Source organism: Fistularia commersonii, chromosome 2 (genome assembly GCF_037954325.1).
Source record: "Fistularia commersonii isolate RoL2024-O1a breed Wild chromosome 2, RoL_Fcom_v1.0, whole genome shotgun sequence".
NCBI lineage: Eukaryota > Metazoa > Chordata > Actinopteri > Syngnathiformes > Fistulariidae > Fistularia > Fistularia commersonii.
Window position 1 is genome coordinate 24,026,997 of NC_141285.1, and position 20,592 is coordinate 24,047,588.

General features: G+C 49.7%; 1 protein-coding gene across 7 annotated transcripts in view; it reads right to left on the bottom strand.

Annotated features, from left to right (window-relative positions):
- The window catches only part of ehbp1 (EH domain binding protein 1), a 142,210-nt gene that overhangs the window by 47,423 nt on the left and 74,195 nt on the right, over positions 1–20,592 (bottom strand). For 5 of the 7 annotated variants that reach the window (XM_086174122.1, XM_086174104.1, XM_086174113.1 and 2 more), the window contains 5 exons: positions 18,797–19,585; positions 16,756–16,791; positions 16,496–16,642; positions 3,795–3,945; positions 1,211–1,459 (listed from right to left, as the gene is read on the bottom strand). In XM_086174122.1, coding sequence (XP_086030248.1) covers positions 1,211–1,459; positions 3,795–3,945; positions 16,496–16,642; positions 16,756–16,791; positions 18,797–19,585 — 1,372 coding nt within the window. The remainder of the gene's footprint in view (positions 1–1,210; positions 1,460–3,794; positions 3,946–16,495; positions 16,643–16,755; positions 16,792–18,796; positions 19,586–20,592) is intronic. The other 2 variants (XM_086174132.1, XM_086174141.1) reach the window with 2 other exon arrangements.

Sequence of the window (20,592 nt, forward strand, 5' to 3'; positions counted from 1 at the left end):
TCCTTCTGCCCCTCCCTTCTGTCGCCTCCATCCATCCTTGATTAGTTTCTTCTCGGCTCTCATACTTCCCTTTGCCTGCTTCCTGTCCTGTTTCCCTCATGGTGTGTGCGTGCGTTCATGCGTGTGTGTGTGTGTGTGTGTGCAGCCCAGTGGTTGTGTACAGCTTTATTTTCCTGGGACTGGTAACCACAGCTCCCCTGCCAGGCCAGACCACTGCACTGAAGAAGATGAAAGAACAGGAGGGCAACCTTTTCATGTGTCACCTCCCCCCGTGTCATGCACACACACACACACACACACACACACAGTGATGGCTCAACACAGACGCCAAACACTCTTTAGCTTCTTCCTAGACGTGCAGCCACAGACACACAAAGTAACACACCGCGACGGAAACGCAGCGGAAGAGACAAAACACAACTGGCTCCCGGAGCCGGAGCCGGGGCCCCGGGGCCCGTCGACAGAACGCGGGGACAACAACGCTGACAACACAAAGCGTAGGCTTCGGCTACGTTAGCGGCGCGATCGCTATTTGTGTCTTTCAACACCGCACATGCAAAAAAAAAAAAAAAAAAAAAAAAAACAAATGGTGGCGAGATAGAGCTCTTCAAAGCTGGCGAGAGCCTTTGTCTGTTTTCATGTTTGTTTCTTTTGGTCCTTCATTCTAATGGAAGTTCAGGGACAAAAAAAAACAAAACAAAAAACTTACATTAAAAAGCCAAACAAAGTATTTCCTTTTTCTCTGAAGAATTGGGCAGATGCTTTCCTGTGGATAATGTTTGTTTTTTTTTTTTTTTGGTTTTTTTTTGTACAGCGAGCTCTTTTAAAAGTTTATTAATTCCTACTTAGGGAAGTTTTTAATAAAAGGGGAGAAAATGATTTTAATGCCGAGGACACGGCGGAGAGCGGGGAGTTTGCGGGCTAAAGGTGCGGATCCCGCCACATTTGACCGAGTGCATTTTTAAAAAAGAAAACAAATCGGAAAAATCGGGAAAAAAAACAAAAAAAAACGTCGGGATGAAGATCACCGCTTGTAAGAAGACCCTCCTCTGAAAGGTGGCGGTGCAGTTAGTGGGGAGTGAAATGAAAAAGTTGAAAACAAAAGAGTGTCCGTGTGTGTGTGTGTGTGTGTGTGTGTGTGTGTGTAGGGGAAGCCAGACAAACAGAGCGACGTGCAGCTGCACAAGCAGACGCGACCTGTGATTTTTACCGGCAGAGGTTAGTTCAGAGATGGGGTTAGTGAGCCCCGAGGCGCTGCCAGGTGGGCTCTCCGTGGGCGGCGGGTTAGTAACCGGGGCAGATGCGGACGCGGCGGCGGCGGCGGCGGCGGCCACGTCGTCGTCATCCACGGCGCCCAAAGGGAAGCGGTGCTCCTCTTCCCCGCCCCCGTCATCCTCCTCACACACTCTACCATCAACGCCTTCCTCCTCACGGTGAACTCTCGCTCCGTCAAAAACATCTGTGGGCGGCGGGTGAGAAATACATCCACAGCGATCCAGTCGAGAGACACGGGAGGGAACGGGGAGGGAGTGTGAACACCAGGGAGGACGTTAAAGGACAGAAGGACCAGGGGTTGGTTAGCGAGGGACGCGACAGAGGAGGAATGACAGATAAAAAGGAGACATGAGAGGAAGGCAGTAGAACAACGTGAGTATTTCTGGGCTCGGAGAGCGCGAGGCACTGATGCAACGTTTGAAAGAACCATCCGACGGCGAGGACGTGTCTCTGACCTTGTTTTGGTTTCATTCGTTCATTCGTTCATTGAATCTTTTTATGCCAGTGCCATGTGACGGTGTGTGTGTGTGTGTGTGTGTGTGTGCGCGCTACAGCTGTCAGTCAATGTGACTGATTTGAAGTTACTATTTTTGCCTTTTAGCCTCCCTACTATTATTTATTATTGTTATGTTTTACTTGTAACTCTGGCACGACAATTTCCTTCGGGATAAATAAAGTTGTTCTTATTCTTCTGGTGAGAACCTCCAGCACCCGCTGATGCTGGAGGTTCTCACCAGCCGGTCTGATTCGATAAAAGCCGCTAAAGGGACGGTGCTAATGGCTAAAGAGACGGTGCTAATGGCTAAAGGGACGGTGCTAATGGCTAAAGGGACGGTGCTAATGGCTAAAGGGACGGTGCTAATGGCTAAAGGGACGGTGCTAATGGCGTCCGAAGCGGATCCGGCAGCAGAAGCCGCTGTGGAAGAGCTGCAGCTCCTGAGCCGAGCGGTGGAGCTACCGTCCTGTCACCTAACTCTTCTGACGTCCGACGAGCGGAAGGATACCGGACACTATTTTTTGCGAGGGGCGATCGCGGAGTGCGCCGGACGTTTCGACAAAGAGCGTCGGAGAGGTTTATTCACGGATCCTCACCTGGAAAAAGGAGGGGAGCGTTAAAAAAAAAAAACTAAAATCCCCGGAAGCCCATATTGCATTAATTCCCCGGAGGGGCTCGGGGGGGGGAACAAAAGCGGCGCGAGGAACAAAGGAGTCAGACGTTAAAAGCGAGCCAAATGGAGGCCCGAGCGGTTCGAGCCGCACGGATAACCCGGCGCGGCTTCGCACAAAGCAATCAGTAAACAGCGGCTGATATCACATCCTCTCGCCTCTACGGACCGCCGTCCGGGTGGAGAGACGTGAAAGCGTGAAGAGGGAGAATAAAACACAACAGAGCCGCCTTTGTTTTTCCTCCTAATTTGCTAGCTGTGATGAAGCGTAGGCTAGCGAACGGCGTTCCCACTCAGCTGGCCGGGGCCTAATTAATGGCGGTCGGCGGCGGCCGAGTTTGGAAAGTTTGTTCGCGGGCGCGCGCTCGGAGGGGACGGGCGGCGTCGCATTAAAGCACCATGAATGGCGTTGAGGGGAGAGAGACGGGAAGAAAGAGCGCGGGGCTAGGATTAGCCGTTCTGCTCGGCAGGCCTTGTGTATCGCAGCCCGCAGCGTTTCTCTCGCCTCCTCCTCCCTTGTTTCATTCTTTTCCTCCCAACTCCATTTTTAATGAGATCAACAATTAGTCCAATTCAGAAAAAGCTGAAGGAGCAAAATAAATCAAGTGCTTCTCTTCCTCCGCCTCGCCTCCTTTCTCCGGCCACCGCCCCCCCCTCTCCCCGTCGGTGGCGTCCTCCCGTATTTTCTTTTTTCGCCCTCCGCCCAAACTTCCGACATCCCCGCCGCCTCTTTCGCTCGAACATCGAGAGGCTGGCGTCACTCGGGGATTCATCTTCCCGCGCGCCTCTTCGTCCTCACCCCTCGCCTTTCCTTTCCCCGCTAACTTCCGCTTTCCGACTAAAGCCTAATAATGGTCATTATCATAATAACCACAATTTCTAGGAAAATGGAACGCAGCGGGAAACGCGCGGGGCGGGATTGGCTGTCCCGACAAGCCGTTATTAGAAGTGTTTGGGATTTTGAGCGTAAATTGGCCGCACAATGTGTTGTGTTGATTAACAATTACTGGGCAATGGAGACGACAGCGGTGCCTTTACACCCAAGGCCATTGTAAAATGACATTTTGTTTTTCTCCAAGGATTAGGCAGAACCCCTTTAGAGAGCATAATGGAAGTGTGAGCCCTAACATGTGTGGAAGAGGGAAATTAGTGGATGTCGAAACACGCCGGTGTGACTTTCCTTTTGTTTTCTACTTCAGAATGCCACGTGTGTGAGCGAGTGCGCGCGTGTGTGTGTGTGTGTGTGTCCATAATAAGGCCTTTAGAGTCAGAAATGTGTTGGCGGGGATAAATGAAGTGAAAATGTGTTTTTGTGGGCTGAAATGGGGTTCATGTTGCGATGTGTTTACTGACCTCCAGCAGGGCCGGCGCCGCTGCCCTTGGCTCGATCCGAGCCCGGCACATCCAGCAGGCTCATGTCGGACATTTTGACTCCGGATCGAGCCTCGGCTATCAGCTGCCGGGCTCGCTCTCTCAACTGTCGCCGCCTCTCGGCGTCCCGCTCCTGCAGACGTGCATAAAAATTTTTTTTTAAAAAACGTGCAAAAATGCGTGAGCTCGCTCGAGACGGTCGCTTTTGGATGGTCGCCCTCCTATCCTGCGAGAGACAGAAAAAAAAAACTAGACGAGGGAATAATAACCACTCCTTTGACGTGATAAACACAAGCAGGATACATTGATTTTTGACTTTCATTATGCCTCTTTAGAATGCACACAATTGATCGGTGAGTAAGTGTAGTGTACCATCAACCAGCAAATACAACCTGACAGCACAACGAGTACTACAATTTCTTTTAAAAAATGGTGGCATGCATAAACACACACACACAGACACACACACACACACACACACAATTTTGGTACTAGACAGATACAGTATTGAGCCATCACCATCAGAGTAATGGCAGAAATGCCATTTTCAGGCCGATCCAATCTGATCCTGCAGATAGCAGGGGGCCTCTACCCACACACACACACACACACACACACACGAACGCACAGCAAGCAGGAAAACCTTGATGATGTCAACCCACAAACACCTGAGTGATGACGTGCGATTCAACACACACGCGGTCAACACAAAGCGTGGAAGCCACGAAAGACGCGCAAATGTCCGGGACGCTGTATATTCGGCGTTCGCACGAAAGGAACAGGAAAACGATCGCGTCGTCGCTCTGAGAAGCAGAAAGAGAAACGTTCCCCCTCGGTGGGTGTGCGGACTCACGCCGAGCCATCTCGCGGGGATCAACTCCGGCGGCGAGCGTACGCGACACCCGCGCGCTTTGAAAAATTCCACCTTCGTACCCTCCCCAAACGTACGAGGGCGGCGAACGACCCCGGGGAGGGCCGCGCAGCATTTCTCTGCTGCTGTCGGAGCTCCCTGTGGTTTCCTGTTAATCAGGCTTCTCCATATTGAGGCAAGGGTTTTAGGGCCGGCCTATTGAAACCACCCATTTATCCATTAACAAAACAAGCAGCGCCCGCTAATGAGCTACATCTCTCCATTTCCATGTCAATTGTTTGTTTGTAGCCATTGTTAGCGGGGGACAATGGGGCTGTATTGTAAATGACGGCAACCCTAATGCACTGTGTGTGCATTTAAGTGTGTGTGTGTGTGTGTGTGTGTGTGTGTGTGTGTGTGTGTGTGCGTGTTTTGCGTAAGAGAACCCAAAGGGATGCCCACAGGGAACCGGGAACACACCTTAGAGAGCAAGAGAGAGAGAAGACAAGAGAAAGAAGAATGTGAGTGTGTGTGTGTTTGTGTGTGAGTGTGTGTGTTTGTGTGTGAGTGTGTGTGTGTGTGTGTGTGAGGTGGGGGCTGGGGGGTCTACAGGGTGCAGAATTACAAATTTTACAGGTAATTTTGTCAAAAAAGCTAGCTAAAAAGCTAAAAAGCTAGCTAAAAAGTAGCTGAAAAGTGAAGGACTCTGGTTTGAGGCTAATAAAAACAAAGTAAATTACAAAGGATTTTACACAATACAATCAAAAGGACAATTATATGCTAAAACTAAAAAACACTGGTATTTGTTGCCATTTGATTGTTAATATTGGAAGACAAATTAACTATTTGTAGCACATTTTACCCGAGTTTGACTGGCAACATTTGCAAAAAATATACAAAAACTGGGCCGAAGTTGCAATGACGAAAATAAGATTAGGCCACTGTTCATATAATGATGCCCTGAGCAAAGACAATAGAGTTCATTTAAGAAATGCTTGAATATACGTGGGAGGATCTGAGACCGACCCATGTGGAACACCAGGCAAGAACCCCCGTCTGAAGCATACAAGTCTTGCAGGTGGAGCCGATCTGACTGAAAAGACAAATCATAGGGATCGAACACGGAGAACACTTTTGGGCTCCTTGCGTTTACAACAGGGGTTTGAAAAGACGACTGGAACGATGGACTCGTCGGACCTAAACGCCTGGCGGGTTGTCACTGGACCTCCACGGAGATAAAAATTCCCTCTTTCGCCGGGATTTATTCTTTATGACTCCAATTCAATTGCTTATGCAGATGTCATCCGGATTTTACCGGCGTAATATGATCAACAGTAATGTCACTGATGCCCTCCTGGCTGTGATATCCAATCTATCCTTTACAGATATGTATACAACTACCAATTTAAGTGTGTATGTGCGCCTGCGTGTGTGTGTGTGTCTGAATAAATGCATACAAGTTGGGCCCCAAAACACCGCAAAAACATCTCGATACATTATTATTGTCAGCCATTTTGGGGACAGGAAATGTGGAAATTGGCTTTGCCTATCCAGAGGCTAGGATTAATGCTATAGAAAACAGGCGCCATGCGGCCGCTGCAGAGCTCAGCCGGCTATAGAAGCACTGATTAGAAAATATGAGGATGCATTTGCAAGGAGGAGGATTTGAATATTAGAAAAGACAACGTGTTGCATGACTGAGGAGTTTTCTGACCCCCGTGCAAATAAAAGTGTGCGCACGTGTAACGTGGATGTAAAGGAAACGCGTGTTACCAGTCAAAAGCTAACGTGACAGCGATCGTTTTTTTTCGGGGTGGGTGGGAACAAATAACAAATATAGAAATATGTCCTGCAAGCAGGAAAACTGAGTTTTTCCCAATTCAGCTGTGAAGAAACTACAATTTTTAAGGTTCAAAATATTTCATACGAACAAGGAGGATATAATATTTATACACCTTTTCGGAGGTGAAAGTTGTGAACTTAAAATACGACCTGCGAGAACTTTTTTTTTTTTTTCCCCCCCATTTCAAGGGGGAGAATTGTGGACAAAGTGGTGATGCGATGCCACCTTGTGGACGGCGAACCGCCGGCGACGTTCGCCTTTTAGCTCGGAAATACCGACGCGGCAAACATCGGAGGGGGAAAAATGAAAACAGGTAGAAACTGCTCTCGCGGGCGGAAAAGTAGAGCGCGCAAAAACCCGACTCCCCTTCGCTGCTACGCGATCGAATTCAAGACGGACACAACGAGGAGCTAAAGAGCGTGTCCACTGCTGGGGCAGCGGGTGGCGTCGCGACAAGAAAGGAGGCGCTGGGAGGGGGGAGGAGAAGACACTTCTCTTTCTTTTTAAATGGCGACAGCAAAAACAATCATGTACTGTTTCTTCCATTGAACAGCCGTGGACCTCGAGGGGAGACGGGCTGAACGGTTGAGTGCAGGACTGAGACGGAGGGCTTCACTGTGGGCTTGGCGTCGGGGCGAGAGCCCCTCTCTGCTCTGGAAGCTCTGTTTGAGCGTGGGGGAGCGCGTTTGTCGGCTTGGTTGCTCTTTTCTGGGCGAGGAGAAAGAGGGAGGGAGGGCACGCACCACCGGTCATGTTCAGAGACCTGGCGTGGGCACAGAATGATGCCACACACACACACACACACACACACACACACACACACACACACACACTATCTAAAGGGTTTGCCAACCTCCCAGATAGCCAGCCAGTCTGGCAGCCAGTCATGCAGCTCCAGACATTTGTCATGACAGGCTAATTCACAGTCAAGAGGTGCTTTAGGTCTCTATCTTGTCCAGGCGCACACACACACACACACACACGTATGTATGCACACACACAAACTGCAGAGGGAGAGGAAAAAAAAAAAAACACAGTCACACACAGAAATCAGCCACATAGCTGTGTAATCGCTCATTTGTAAACACGCTTAGAAATGCCAGAATGATGATCCAGGCATGATGCAGGAGCAGGTAGGAATCGGTCGGCGATTCAACCTCTGGTCCTCCACTCGGATGTATCGTCCGCCATCTGTGTGTACTCTCACCCTCCTAACTCTCTCAGTATCGCCGCCCAAATCCACAACGGCGAACATTCGTCGCGACTACAACCGAAAGAAGGTCTTTCTTACGCTAAAAAATATAGGTCAAACTCCCTCCTTTCCAATGAAACCACGGCTGTGGAGAGACGACCTCTCGGAAAACAGCAAACGCAATTCATCTGCGAGCGAAAAAAAGCGGCGAAACACAAAAAAAAAAGGGGGTGTCATGGCTGAGAAGCTTTCTTTAGTCCGTCATTTCATATTATTTCAAAAAAGGCTAATCGTCTCGGCGACGAAAGGAAAGGAGACGCCGACGCTGTGGTTTTCACCCCCGGACAAACAAAACGGGGGGGGAATCAAATGTGCCGGCTGAATTCACACAGCGAGGCATCGCCGCTAACACGCGACCACACACACACACACACACACACACACACCTACAAATGTGACCCGTACCAGATTTAGCCGTTACTTCTGAAACTGCAATTGCTCAAATGGCGAGAGGGGGAGACGGAGAGAGAGAGGGAGTGAGAGAGAGTGAGAGAGAGTGCAAGCTTATCGGCTGGCTCCAGACAGAGTGCGTGGATCAATGAGCGTGCAAGGCCCACAACGATCAATGCATTTGATAAAGAATTAAAGAAGAGCCACTGTACATGGCTATCAAAGAACCAGGACACGGCCTAATTATGATTCGACGGGTGCGTGCCCATGATAGGGGTCTTTGTGTGTGTGTGTGTGTGTGTGTGTGTGTGGTATATGTACATAAATATGAATCTGAGATGTCAGCATGGCACTAGTGTGCAAGGCCAGGCTGTGTCAGTGTGCGTGTGTGTGTGTGTGTGTGTTCACAGAAATAGGCCCGCAAAATGGATTGGTCCAGAAGCGGTGAGGAATTGTGGGTTTAAATGTGTGTGTGTGTGTGTGTGTGTGTGTGTGAGACCATGATTGTGTTGCTGAACGCCGTGTGTGTTTTCCAAACCGACTCCTCATGTTGTTGCAGGGTTATAATTCTAAAACGTGGCGGCGTCATTCAAGCCTTCAGATGCTTTCCATAGGTTTGCTCGCTCTCGGAGCGGCGGCGCGTTCTTGGCGTGTTCTTGGCGTGTTCTTGGCGTGTTCGCTCCTGCTCGCTAACGGGTCCGGGTGACGTCCGTCTCAGCCTTAAAACGTTTCGACTTGCTGCTTTCCCATTTTCCCAGACGAATTCGGGCGATATTGATTTTCATCTCAGAGTGTCTCCGAGTGTTTTTCTGTTTTTTTTTTATTTTTTTTTTTATTTAAGTCCTTCAACTAACTGTCTTGACGCGGACTGGACGCCGACTCGTGTGCGGCCGCCATGATGGGGATGAGGTCATACATGTCGATGGCGAATTCCGGCGGACTTGGATTAAAAAAGGCATTTCAGTGGACTGACATACTGACATCCGTCCACTTTGGATGGGAGGTACCAGACCAGCTTCTATCTCCCAGCCGTAACATCCAACATTTCACCGTCTTTTGGGAATATTCGGCAAAATCGCCTTTCGCGAATCCACACGACGAACATGTAGACGTCTGTGGGACGCATGTTGTTGGACTTCCTTCGACCGGTGGTTTCAATGTGAAGTCGTCTTCTGTGTGTGTTTGAGAGTGTGTGCCTGCGCAACAAAGAGCACTTGTACAGTAGGACAGGTAGAACAGGAAGAGCCGAGCATGGAGAGAGAGACACACACACACACACACACACACACACAGTGTCAGAGGAGCCTGTCACTGTGACAGGCGAGTAAGATGGGAAGGTTTTGCCCTTTAAATAGACAGGATAATTACTAGAGAGAGACAGACAGAGGACCAGAGTGAGAACATGAGCTGAACTTTGTGACAGTGGACAGCAGAGAGGAACATGTAACCTGTCTCCGCATAACATTCTTCACATGTAAAGGAGACCGTGTGTGTGTGTGTGTGTGTTTGGATGGAGCTCCAAGGCATTGCCGGCGGTTTGTCAGCGACCAGCCGGAGGTTATTGTGGAAGACGACGAACGGACGTCGATCTGGACGCGAGCGGTATCGAGAAATCCTTCCGTGCTTCGAGACGTCGGTGGTTAATTTGGTGGATTCGGCAACGCCTGAATTCTTGACAGAGAAATTCAGGCGGATTCGTGACGGCATTTATGCGTCTGAAAGTGTCGGGATTCTTTCACGGGAAAGTCGTTTCTATTGAAAACACAAAGCTCTGGATTTGAATTCGGTCTTTCAGCCACTTCCCCCCGGACACCGGGGGCTTAAAGATCCGTCACAGTTGCTGGAGAAAACGTGCAAACAGGAAGAAGGTCTTGGTTGGTCTGAGGAAGATGCGCGCAATACGTCGATCGCATGGCATAAAAACGTGGCCGCCGGGCTACTACCATCCTCACCATGAAATTTGTCACTTGACTGACTGTCGGTCTGTCCGATCTGACCTTTTCTGACGCAGGCGTCACTGCGAACGTGCACATAACGGCGCGTTCTAGCAAGCTAGCGCGTTAGCCTCCAATTTATGTCTTCTAAACTTATGGGTATAAAAAGGAGTCGGGGAGCCGGAGAAACTAAAAAGACTAAAACGGAATACGAGTTTTTTTTTTTTTGTTTTAATGTAATTTCCAAAGTGCGTTCGCCTCATCTGCCGGTCTGCCATTGCTATACCGGAAAAGGGAAACGTGGAGCGTCATTTTCAGGCCGTTCATGAGCTGAGAAGGAGAAAGGTGAAGGAACTCAAACCCCGGCTGTCAGGACAGCGGTCATTTTCCTCCCAGCTAACTTCAACTACGCTACATTCAACTCATCAGAATAAGATATTTACCAAAAAAAAGCGCTCTGTAGTCGTGTGCCGTAAGGGTTCACGCAGTTATGCAAGATCCACAAACATTTATTGCGTTAAGTAGACTCAGTAGATATACAAATAAATATATGCATTCTGCATTTTTAGTGGAGGTGGATCATTTTTCACATTTGAAAAGTAGCTCACAAGGTGAAAAAGCGTGGCCACCCCTGGACTAGAGGCCATGTCAGGCATGAAGAAGTCGAGTACGACCTCTAGAAGCCGCTCAAGGCACGACTTTTGGGCCGGTTAGTTCCGATGGCTGCGTCCTCCCTTCTTTCATGCAACTTTATGCATTTCTATGAATTCAAAATCTCTCCTTTCGTTTGGCGCTTTTTGTTTCTCCTCATCGACGGTCGAACCGGTATTTTCCGCGCCACCCTTTCGGTGGGATGACGCAACCCGAAAGATGCGACGACAAAAAAACACGCCGGGCTCACTTGCACGTGTAGATTGATTAAAATATATCGGAGCGGCTTTTCTTCCACAGAGGAACCCGAACCCGGGAAACCATTGCGGAAAAGTTGTGGCCGTTAAATCGGAGATAAATCCAAACACATGCTCGGGGAAAACGGGATCCGAACGGCGAACCATCGGAAAGCAATTAACCTTTTTCGGGAAAGTTAAATCAGATTATTAGTGTGCTTCGTGAATCCCAGTAATTTCAGATGATCATCTGAAGTCCCCATTGTCCTGCTTTATTTGTCAAGTGCTGAGAGATGAACCTTAAAACATCTGACATTCTCTTTCTTGTAGAAGTGGAAGCTATTTGGTCAAACATGAACAGGAGGTATGTGATAACTTGACAAAGGAAAGTGTGTGTGTGTGTGTGTGTGTGTGTGTGTGTGTTACAACTTTCCCCTCTGATGACTTGATCAGCTCTTGAGATGCAACTGAGAGAGCAGCATTTCTCCAGAGCTCGTTAACACACACAAATGCATGCATGCACGCGCTCACACACACACACACACACGCGCGCACACACACACACACACACACACACATCATTTAGAGACTCCCTTTGATCTGTACTCCAGCCAATTCAGCCAGGACACATCCCCCCACACTCCGACACACACGGTCCAAAGAAAGCCACGTCAAACTATTTAGTTTCTTTGGGGGGCAGATTCTTCAAAAAGAAGGGAGAGAGGAGGAGGAAGGAGGAGGAAGGAGGAGGAAGGAGGAGGAAGGAGGGGGGAAGAGGGAGGAGAGAAAGAAGAGTGCAGAAGGAGCGATAAAGGAAGAAAGGGACATCAACCACATTAAAATGAAACCTGCGGGAAAGTCCATTACCGCTGAAGAATAAGGACGGCGGACGGACTTAATGGCTTTATTTGTATTTCTAAATGTTCAAAAATAGACGTTTTATGTTTGGTTTCAATGGTGGGCATGTTTTAAGTGGATGGGCTCCATCCTCGCGGCAATTTAAAGAGGATCACTCAAATAATGCCTGGTTTTTTTGCCTCCTTCCGCACACGGCCGTTTTCCTCATATAAATACAAAATCTCATCTTGACCACTTCCGTCGCCGTTATATCGGGACTGAAATCATGTCGCGGACGTGCGGCGTCCTCCGGTTGATATCGCCACACCCAACCGCGGGAAAGAAAAAAAAAAAAAACACCCGGGCTTTTGGGTCCGGCACACCGACACATCGGCGGGACTTGTCGCGGAGTGTCTTTTGTTGTGGCCGGTCGCTGAACGTGGCGACGAATACGTCCAAAACCCTGGAGTGCGGGACGAGGCGTCGCCCGTTTTGGAGATTAAGTAAAACTGACTTATTACCGGGGGCAGCAAAACGTATCGCCATCGTCTCCCGAGGCCTCTCGCGGGAGGCGGCTGGACGCAAACGCGCCGTTCAATCCATCCATCGCTCTTGGAAATCGGGGCCAAGAGCCAGTTAACAAGTTGTTTGGATGCCGCGGGAGTGCCGGGGTTCGGGCTCGGCTCTGTTTGGGTGTAAGGAAGGAGAGAGACGCCAGAAGCAGAAGCAGAGAGAGAGAGAAAGGGGGAAAACGAGGACACGGATGTCAACAAGTCAAGACCGGAGGACGGAAAATGGACTTGGATAACAACACTTGCGGGTCACAACAGTAGAAACCCTGGAGTCCCCTCTCCTCATCGGGGGGGAAGAGGAGGAGGAGGAGGAGGACGAGTGGAAGTCATGGAAAAGTGAAGGGAGGAGAAGGAGGTGCTCGGGTTGCTGGTCGGCAAAAATCAAACAGGACCCAATTATAGGAATCTCAACGAGTCAGTGAGCAGGGGAACTCTCCTACCTGGAAAACACCGAGGAATGTGCATGCACATTTCCAATGCACGCGAGCGCACACACACACACACACAGTTACACAGAAATGTTCAAAAGAGTCCGGAGAAAGTGCAGAGGTGCCACAGCAGACTCGCACACGCACATATTTCTTGCTCGCCGGTGTTGCGGGGGGGGGGGGGGGGGGGGACATACACAGATCCACACAAACACGCCGGCGCTGAAATCCGTGTGTGAACCCTGATAATTACCCTGGCCAGGCCGGTGTGAAATTACTATTCTCATCTGCTAATGGGTGAGGAGACCTGAAGCGAAGAGACACACGCCGGCTCGCCATTAAAATACTAACTGTGAGAAAGACTGTGAGGCCACAAAGAAAGACCCCCCCCCCCAAAAAAAAGGAGGATTTCTACAATTGGGATAAAATGAGGAAAATCAGGCCCCGGCCTAAATGCTTTTATGAAGACCGATTTATTACTCATAGGGCTGCTTGGTAAGGGCCGGTCGGAGGCGCCGCAACATTAGAAGACATCTGCACTGCCGGCGCTGATGGGTTGTGAAGGCCACCTATCAGGAGGAGGAGGACAAGGTGGAGGGCCTCAAGACAATTAGTAGGAGCCGGTGTCCGGCAAAGACCGCAAAGGGCAGATGTGATGGAGAGAATGGGGTAGACAGAGCAGAGGGGAGGACAAAAAGGGGGGGAAAAAAAAAAAAAAATGGGAAAAGCCAAGAGATATAAATACGGGAAGGGACAGAAAAAGAGGGATATATCCAGAGAGGGAGTGAGAAGACAGAGACGGGAGGAAAAGACAAAAGTGAACCTGTGACCTTAGATGAAAGAGCCAGTCACTGTGGGCTACAATTAGGGTTGGCAGGAGGGAGAACATAGGTCAGGAGAACAGGGCTACACACACACACACACACACACACACCGTCATATTGTTGAGCAGCTACAGTCACCAGCTGTGGATAGGAGGGTTTTCAGTTATAATAAAGTTCTCCATGCTAGCGAGGGAAAAATAAAAAGAAAACTGCTCTACATCGCGGCTCCACGCGCAGACGTCAGGAGCCGCGAGGGGGAAGTGTTTGCTTACGGTGTCGGTCCTCCTCCCGTTACCTCTGTCCTTTCATTCGGGTTGACCTTTTCTCCTATTTCGCCGTAGGAGTGGATCGGCGCATCCCTCGGCAAACTTTCTGCCGCGATGACTACGTTTCTAGGAAGCCTCGTGCGTTATGTTATGCGTGTCGTGGGGTGTCGCTTGTAAACCGTTCCTTTGTCGGACGTCTCCGACCCTTCATTTCTATCCGGAATAAAGGAGTGTAGAAACCGTGAGAGGGCAAAGTTACTGGAGCTAATGTTTACGCCCTGACACTTTCTTTGCCTCGACATCCCTGGAATTATGTGATAAGTTTAGCGAGGTGGAGTTTGGCCTCTCCTCTCTCCTGCCGGGGGTTTAGTAAAAAAAAAAATAATAAAAAAAAAAAAAGCGATGCCTCACGTCTGGGTTTCTTGTCGTCGTCTTTTTTTTTTTTTTTTTTGCTAAAGCGCATTCGATATCCCGAGAAGGCCAACCTTGGACGAGAGACGGAGAGGCGATAAATAAAACACGGCGAATCAAAGTCCGACTCGCTGATTTGAACGCCGACGCTTCCGAGGCTACACCTTTTAAACCGCTAATGTCGCCCCCCGATCCCCCGCCCCCCGCCTCTGTCTAAATCATTCTGTTGCCCCCACATTAGCCACTTCCCTGGAAGAATGAAGCCCGCTTTAATTTAATTAAATTATACCTTATGCATGCTAAACAGAAAAGCACCTACTTAAACGGATGGGGAGTTAAATGGGAAAGGCTTGGGCCTCTCCAGCTGATAACATGAACACACACACACACACACACACGGCGCACATACACACACACTAATCAAAACAAGACATCAAGTAATCTAATCTGAATCACTAACAATTATCAGCCCGTTGGCCTCGGGGCCAGTCGTACTCCTTTGATCAATGTTTTCTATTAAAAAAAGTGTAAACAATTCAATATCTGCCTCTCGCTGCTCCTCTCGTCCCTCCTTCACTTATGCACGGACACAGTGTGTGTGTGTGTGTGTGTGTGTGTGTGTGTGTGTGTTCGTGAGAGGGTTATTAACCAATTGTCCTTGGAAATGGGTAAGGAAATGAGGACGAGGGAGAAAGACGGACGAGAGCGGCGTTTGGCTTTGGCTACTTTAAGGAGTCGGCCATTTTGCCAACAAATAAGGGACACGGGAGGACCTTTTTTTTTTTTTTTTTTTCTTTACTCTCGCAAAGAAAATTTATAAGCATGGCGGCGGCTTTGAAAAACTCTTAATTTGCTTTCTTCCTCTGAAGACTTTTAACACGGCCGGTCCTTGCAAGAGTCCCATTTATATCCTCAGATTATGATGAAATGGTAATTCCTATGGCCGGCGCAGACACCAGCACACATATTAGCATGCCCAGATACAGGCAATACACTCCACACACACACACACACACACACACACACACACACACACACACACTTAAAAAAAAAATAAATAAAAAACATCTAATTCAAGGGCATATTTCTCTTTATGGATTCAGCTTGCGAATGCAGAGGCATGCAGCTGCTGCCTTTTAGATATTTCATTACCAAAAGGTATTTATTTCATTTTACCCTTAAATCCCTTGTTGTCACAAGACCGTTTTTTTTTTTTTTTTTTTTTTTTTTCCCCTCTCTCTCCTTGCCCCCCCCCGCCTTTCTCCTTTTCCGAAACATTTGGAAACGTCACTGAGGATTTTGACCAAGTGCTTTCCCAGGGTAACTCCCGGTCCATCGGCGCCCCCTCCCCGCCCAGTGTATTATGCTCAGTGGACCATGCTAGCTTCAGAGCTGGCAATTTCCCTTGCATCTTCTCTAGTCTTGTTTGCTTCGGTACAGCGACTCTCGCCCCCCCCGACTCTTTTTTTTCACCGTAAATGTACTTTTGCTGACTGGTGTTTGTGTACGACGTACGCCGAGTGTTTGGGAAATGGACGGGGGCGGCGAATTTGGACGGGGCGTCACAAAAATTGCGCGCGAGTCGAGACGACCGGGGAGAGAAAGGGAAAGTGGAAAACAGAGCGAGAAAGAGAAGTGTGGAAGAAGTGGAGAGGCGGTGAGTTCCCTAACTGACACGGACAGGCTTTGACGCTCAGCGGTCCTCGAGGGAGTCTGAGCAGAAGTTAATGAGAAGGTCCTCGCTCGTCCTCGCAGCCTCCCCATAAAGTGCTCATGAAGTGAACTAGCAAAGGATGAGACGTTTTTTGGACAGGACTTTCCGGAGCGGTAAAAAATGTGGCAAGCGGGAAATACAGACTACGGGAGCAGAGTGTGCGGAGACGCACCTTCCTTCAATATCTGGCACAGGCTCATCAGACGGCCTTGTCAAAATTCCGTATTACCGATCGACTCCGGGAGTAAATGATTGATTATTGTACCAAACATACGCATGATGCAGCGACTTAAGACCCCTCGTTCCCATTGTGGATCTCGCTCGTGTTTTTAGACCACTTACATCCGGATACTTTTTCTTAGATTTTGCATTTGTTGTCGTGGACGGCGAACCGACCGGATCCTCTTGTCCATAACACTTGGTTGCTTTGTCGACGCGAGACGGATAAACGGATGCGAATCTAAATCGGACTTACATCGCAGACACCGGGCGGCTTGGTCGTCGCCGGCGCGGCTGAGTTGTGGACGTTCTTGTTGCCGGCCTTCATGGCGGCGTCGCGACGCGCCTGTTCCAGGAGGAGTCTGGCTCTCTCCTTCAGCTCCTCCTGACGAGACAGCGCCTTCTAGGGTTCGGAACAGAGCGGTAGCTTCAAACACGGAACCCATTTCCCACCGCACTGTGTCGACAGAACAAACTCTACAAAAAAAAATAAAGATAAAAGCACAAATCCCTCACCTTCTCGCCCGGGGGACTGGATACAGGAGCGGGATCCTTGAAAACAAACAAACAAACAAACGGCGTCAACTGAGAGGAAGCAGGCGCTGCCACGACATGAGAATATATTCCAGTGGCGGTTCTACAAATGCTTTACGACGACAACAGATGCAAAAGTCTCTGTTCCCTTCGAACACGAGACGCATGCGGTGAGTTAAAAGTGAGACGCGAATAAAGATAAATATTTCACGCGTTTGTTGCGCGGAAAGTACAAGACCGGTCTTGTACTCTTGCGCCAGACGGGTTTGACGAACCCAGCCCGGACGTCTATCTGCGGGGTAAATCTGAACGGCGTTATGAAGCGGCTCCGACAACGGGAACGTCTCCGGGAAGCCGTTTCGAGCGCTGAAACCGTTTATCCTCCCGACGAGGCCGGGCGCGGGCGAGGATGCGTCCCGCCGGCCAGATAACGGCAGATCAAAATGGGGTGTCATAGCTGTCATACCCCCTCCCCGCCGCCCCCGCCTGTCCTGTGACCTTTTGACTCGTAAACAGGAAGCGGTAATCTGGGGTTAACAAATGCAGCCGGTAATGTGTTTGAGGTGTGTTTGTGTGAAAGTGTGTGCGCCAATGCATACAAGTGCGAGCCAGTGTGTGTGTGTGTGTGTGACAAGATGAGGTGTGCTCTGCGCAAAAAGTCGCTACGCCTGAGCAGTCACGGCCATCAAGCGAAGGGATGAGAAATATAATGAAAAATATAATGAAATGTCAAAGCAGGGGGTTCTCCGGGGCGCCTTCTATAGTCACCGCGTGTTACGGCCCGGCTTCCGCGCGTCTGGGTCTCGGCAACAAGACAGGCCACGACAACATCTTATGGAGAGGCGGAGAATTTCAGTGGGGTCATCTTTCCAATGGCATCGACGGGGCCGGGATTTTGAAGCTTAGCGGATGAACGTTCGCCGCAACCTCTGTCTTATGACTGATGTCGCTATGAAAGTTTCAATCAAAGCGAGGGCGCACGGATAAAAAACCCGAACAACCCATTCGGGGGCCAGACAGTCACTCGCAGGCAAACGCTGTCAGACTCTTAATTCCTGACTTGGGCGGGGAGCGGAGAATCAGGGTGTCACACAGCCTGAGCCGGAGGACGTCGCCGCTCATAATTAGCTGTGGTTTTGTTTGCTTTGCCCGAGTGTCGTCTCTTAACACAACCGAAGGCCTTCAAATCACGGCCCGAGCTCGGTGTCCGAATGAAACACAGCGTCAAACACTATCGGTGTATTTTCAATCCGAACGAAATGATAAGACCTTATGTTCCCGGCAGAGAGCTGCGTTCCTCTAATACAAACCTACTAGCAGTACCTTCTGCTCGCTCTGAGCGATCTCAGGCAAAACTGTTCTCACTTCTACTACCTCAGTGGTGGAACAAACTTCCGGAAGCAACAAGACGAGCGTCATCTCTCTCAACCTTCAAGAAACAGGTAAAAACTTTTCTCTTTCAGGACTTTTCACTGCGCTGATGCCCCAGATCAGGTTAGGCACCAAGTTAGCCTATGCAGTGTGTGTGTGTGCATGTTTAGTGTATGTCTTTGTCAAAAAGAAAAAAAAAACAAAAAAACCCCAAGCTTACTGTTCTGTATATTTCCTGTGCATCTTGTATTTGCAAGCGTTATTTGCAGTCCCTGTGTCCTCTATTGTAAGTCGCTTTGGATAAAAGCGTCTGCCAAATGTAATGTGATGTAATGTAATGTAATGGTTTACTCCCGCTTTTTCTTAACCCTTGTGCGATCGTAACGTTATGGTTATTCCCCTTGTCCTTCGGGTCAAAAATGACCCATAAGACAATCTATGTACCCTAGTGGTGTACAGCCCACATGGAAACATAAACACAAAAGAAGTATCACTTTTTCTAATTCTGGGGTCTCTTTAGGAAAAGTCATAAAATTTCAAGTTGGAAAAAAATAGGTTAAGGTGTTTTTTTTCTACAGCCAAACGTGGTAGTGGGTCACTTTTGACCCGCAAGACAACGCGAGGGTTAAACGCCGCCTGCCTGATTGTTTACCTGTTTGGGGGCGACGTCGGTGTGGTTGACGGGAGGGAGGCCGACGTCCGAGGCGGGTTCGGACTCGGAGTGACGCAGGCCGGCCCTCTTCTTCTTGATGAGGTCGGCATCCCTGTTGTAGGAGAACCCCAGTTTCTGGTGAGGCGGGGAGGAGGAGGAGGAGGAGGCGGGGCCCCTGGGGGACGCCGGCTCCGTGGCGTCCTCCCTCCTTTGTTCCGCCCCCTCATCCATCTTCCTTTCCTTCTCGGCGTCCCTCTCGTGGGGCAGATCGCCGAGATCTAAGGTTTTAGCTTTGAGCAGATTCCCCCTGTCCTCGGAGCCGGACGACGTGGCTTGGGATCCGTCCGCCGCGGGCGGTGACGGGACGGGAGGGTCGGACCGCGAGCCCGCCGCCGGCGAGCCCGGCGGAACCGCTCCCGCTTCCGCCTTCCAACTCGGCCGGGGGCCCTCGTCCTCGGCGGTTTCGGCGCCGTTAGATTCTGCGTTGACGCCGGGGGCCGCGTCGTCGGGCTGGCAGTTGGCCTGGCGGTGCTGGACGTCGTTGAGTTCGGCGTAGAACTTGTCCTGGCCGATGGAGGCGTTGGTGTCCGTTTCAAAGTCCCCCACCTTGTAGGTGCTGCGGCTGCTGTTGGCTTCGATCTGCACCACGTTGAGCTCCTCGCCGGAAAAGTGGGCCCGGATTTGATAAAGATACGTCATGACGGTCAGCTTGTCCGGGATGGCCAGCAGCACCATGTCCGAAGGCTCCAGGAGGCGGGAGATACCCAGACTTGCGAAACCATCGTACGCCTGCCGCATTAAAAGAAAAAAAACAAAAAACAAAACACAAGCATCAGCACTGACTCGTCCAAAGAAATGCTGCCATTACAGAAACAGCGCCTGTTTCTTTTTAACAGAAACAGGAAGGGGGACAATAGGCCGGGCAAATAGCTGGTCTGGTTTCTTAGGTTCTATTTGTTGTTTGGTGCAATGCATGTATGATCTGTGTGTGTGTGTGTGTGTGTGTGAGGTTATACGTGAGAGACACCTTTGGCATGACTGCTGACAGGTCACGTCAGGGATGGTTGTCCCCGATAAGAAACGCAGATACCCGGCGACGGAGCGCTTAATCCCGAAGAATGCGTCTAAGTGTGAATGTGTGTGTGTGTGTGTGTGTGTGTCCTTATCACTCCCCAACATCAACCTGCCCACGCTCTCCGTCACGCGTGTAATTGGTCTGATTAGAGTCTGATGAGAAAATACAGGTTTGATTATCAAGCGACACACGAAACCCAATCCCCCATTACTAGATAGTCTGAGACAGAGAGAGACGGGATGAAAACCATTATCGCAGCCAATGACAGGTAAATAAATAGATTAACACACACTCCCAATCATCCCACACACACACACACACACACACACACACATATATATCACAGCTTGTATCTGGCCTGCTTGATAGTGTTGATCTAATTCCAACCTGTTGCAGCTCTTGTTTGTTTCTCCAGAGCTCCTCCTTGTTTCCGAACTCGGAGGAAATGCTCTGAAAGGAATTCCCCGCTGCGTCCCGGCCGTGTTGCGTTTTTAATTTATTTATCATTTATCTAACGAGGAGGCTCCCACTTGTGCGCGGGGAGCCCTGGTCGGGACGGGCGGCCCGAGCCGGATAAAATTTCATACTTAAATCCGAGAACAGCTTAAAGCGCGAGGCCTGGATGCGCAGGACGGAGATTTAAACTTTTATGAAAGTGCGAAAAAAAACTCCAGGGGCACGAAAAGCCAAACTGTTCGGGCCCGATTCAACCCACGAAATT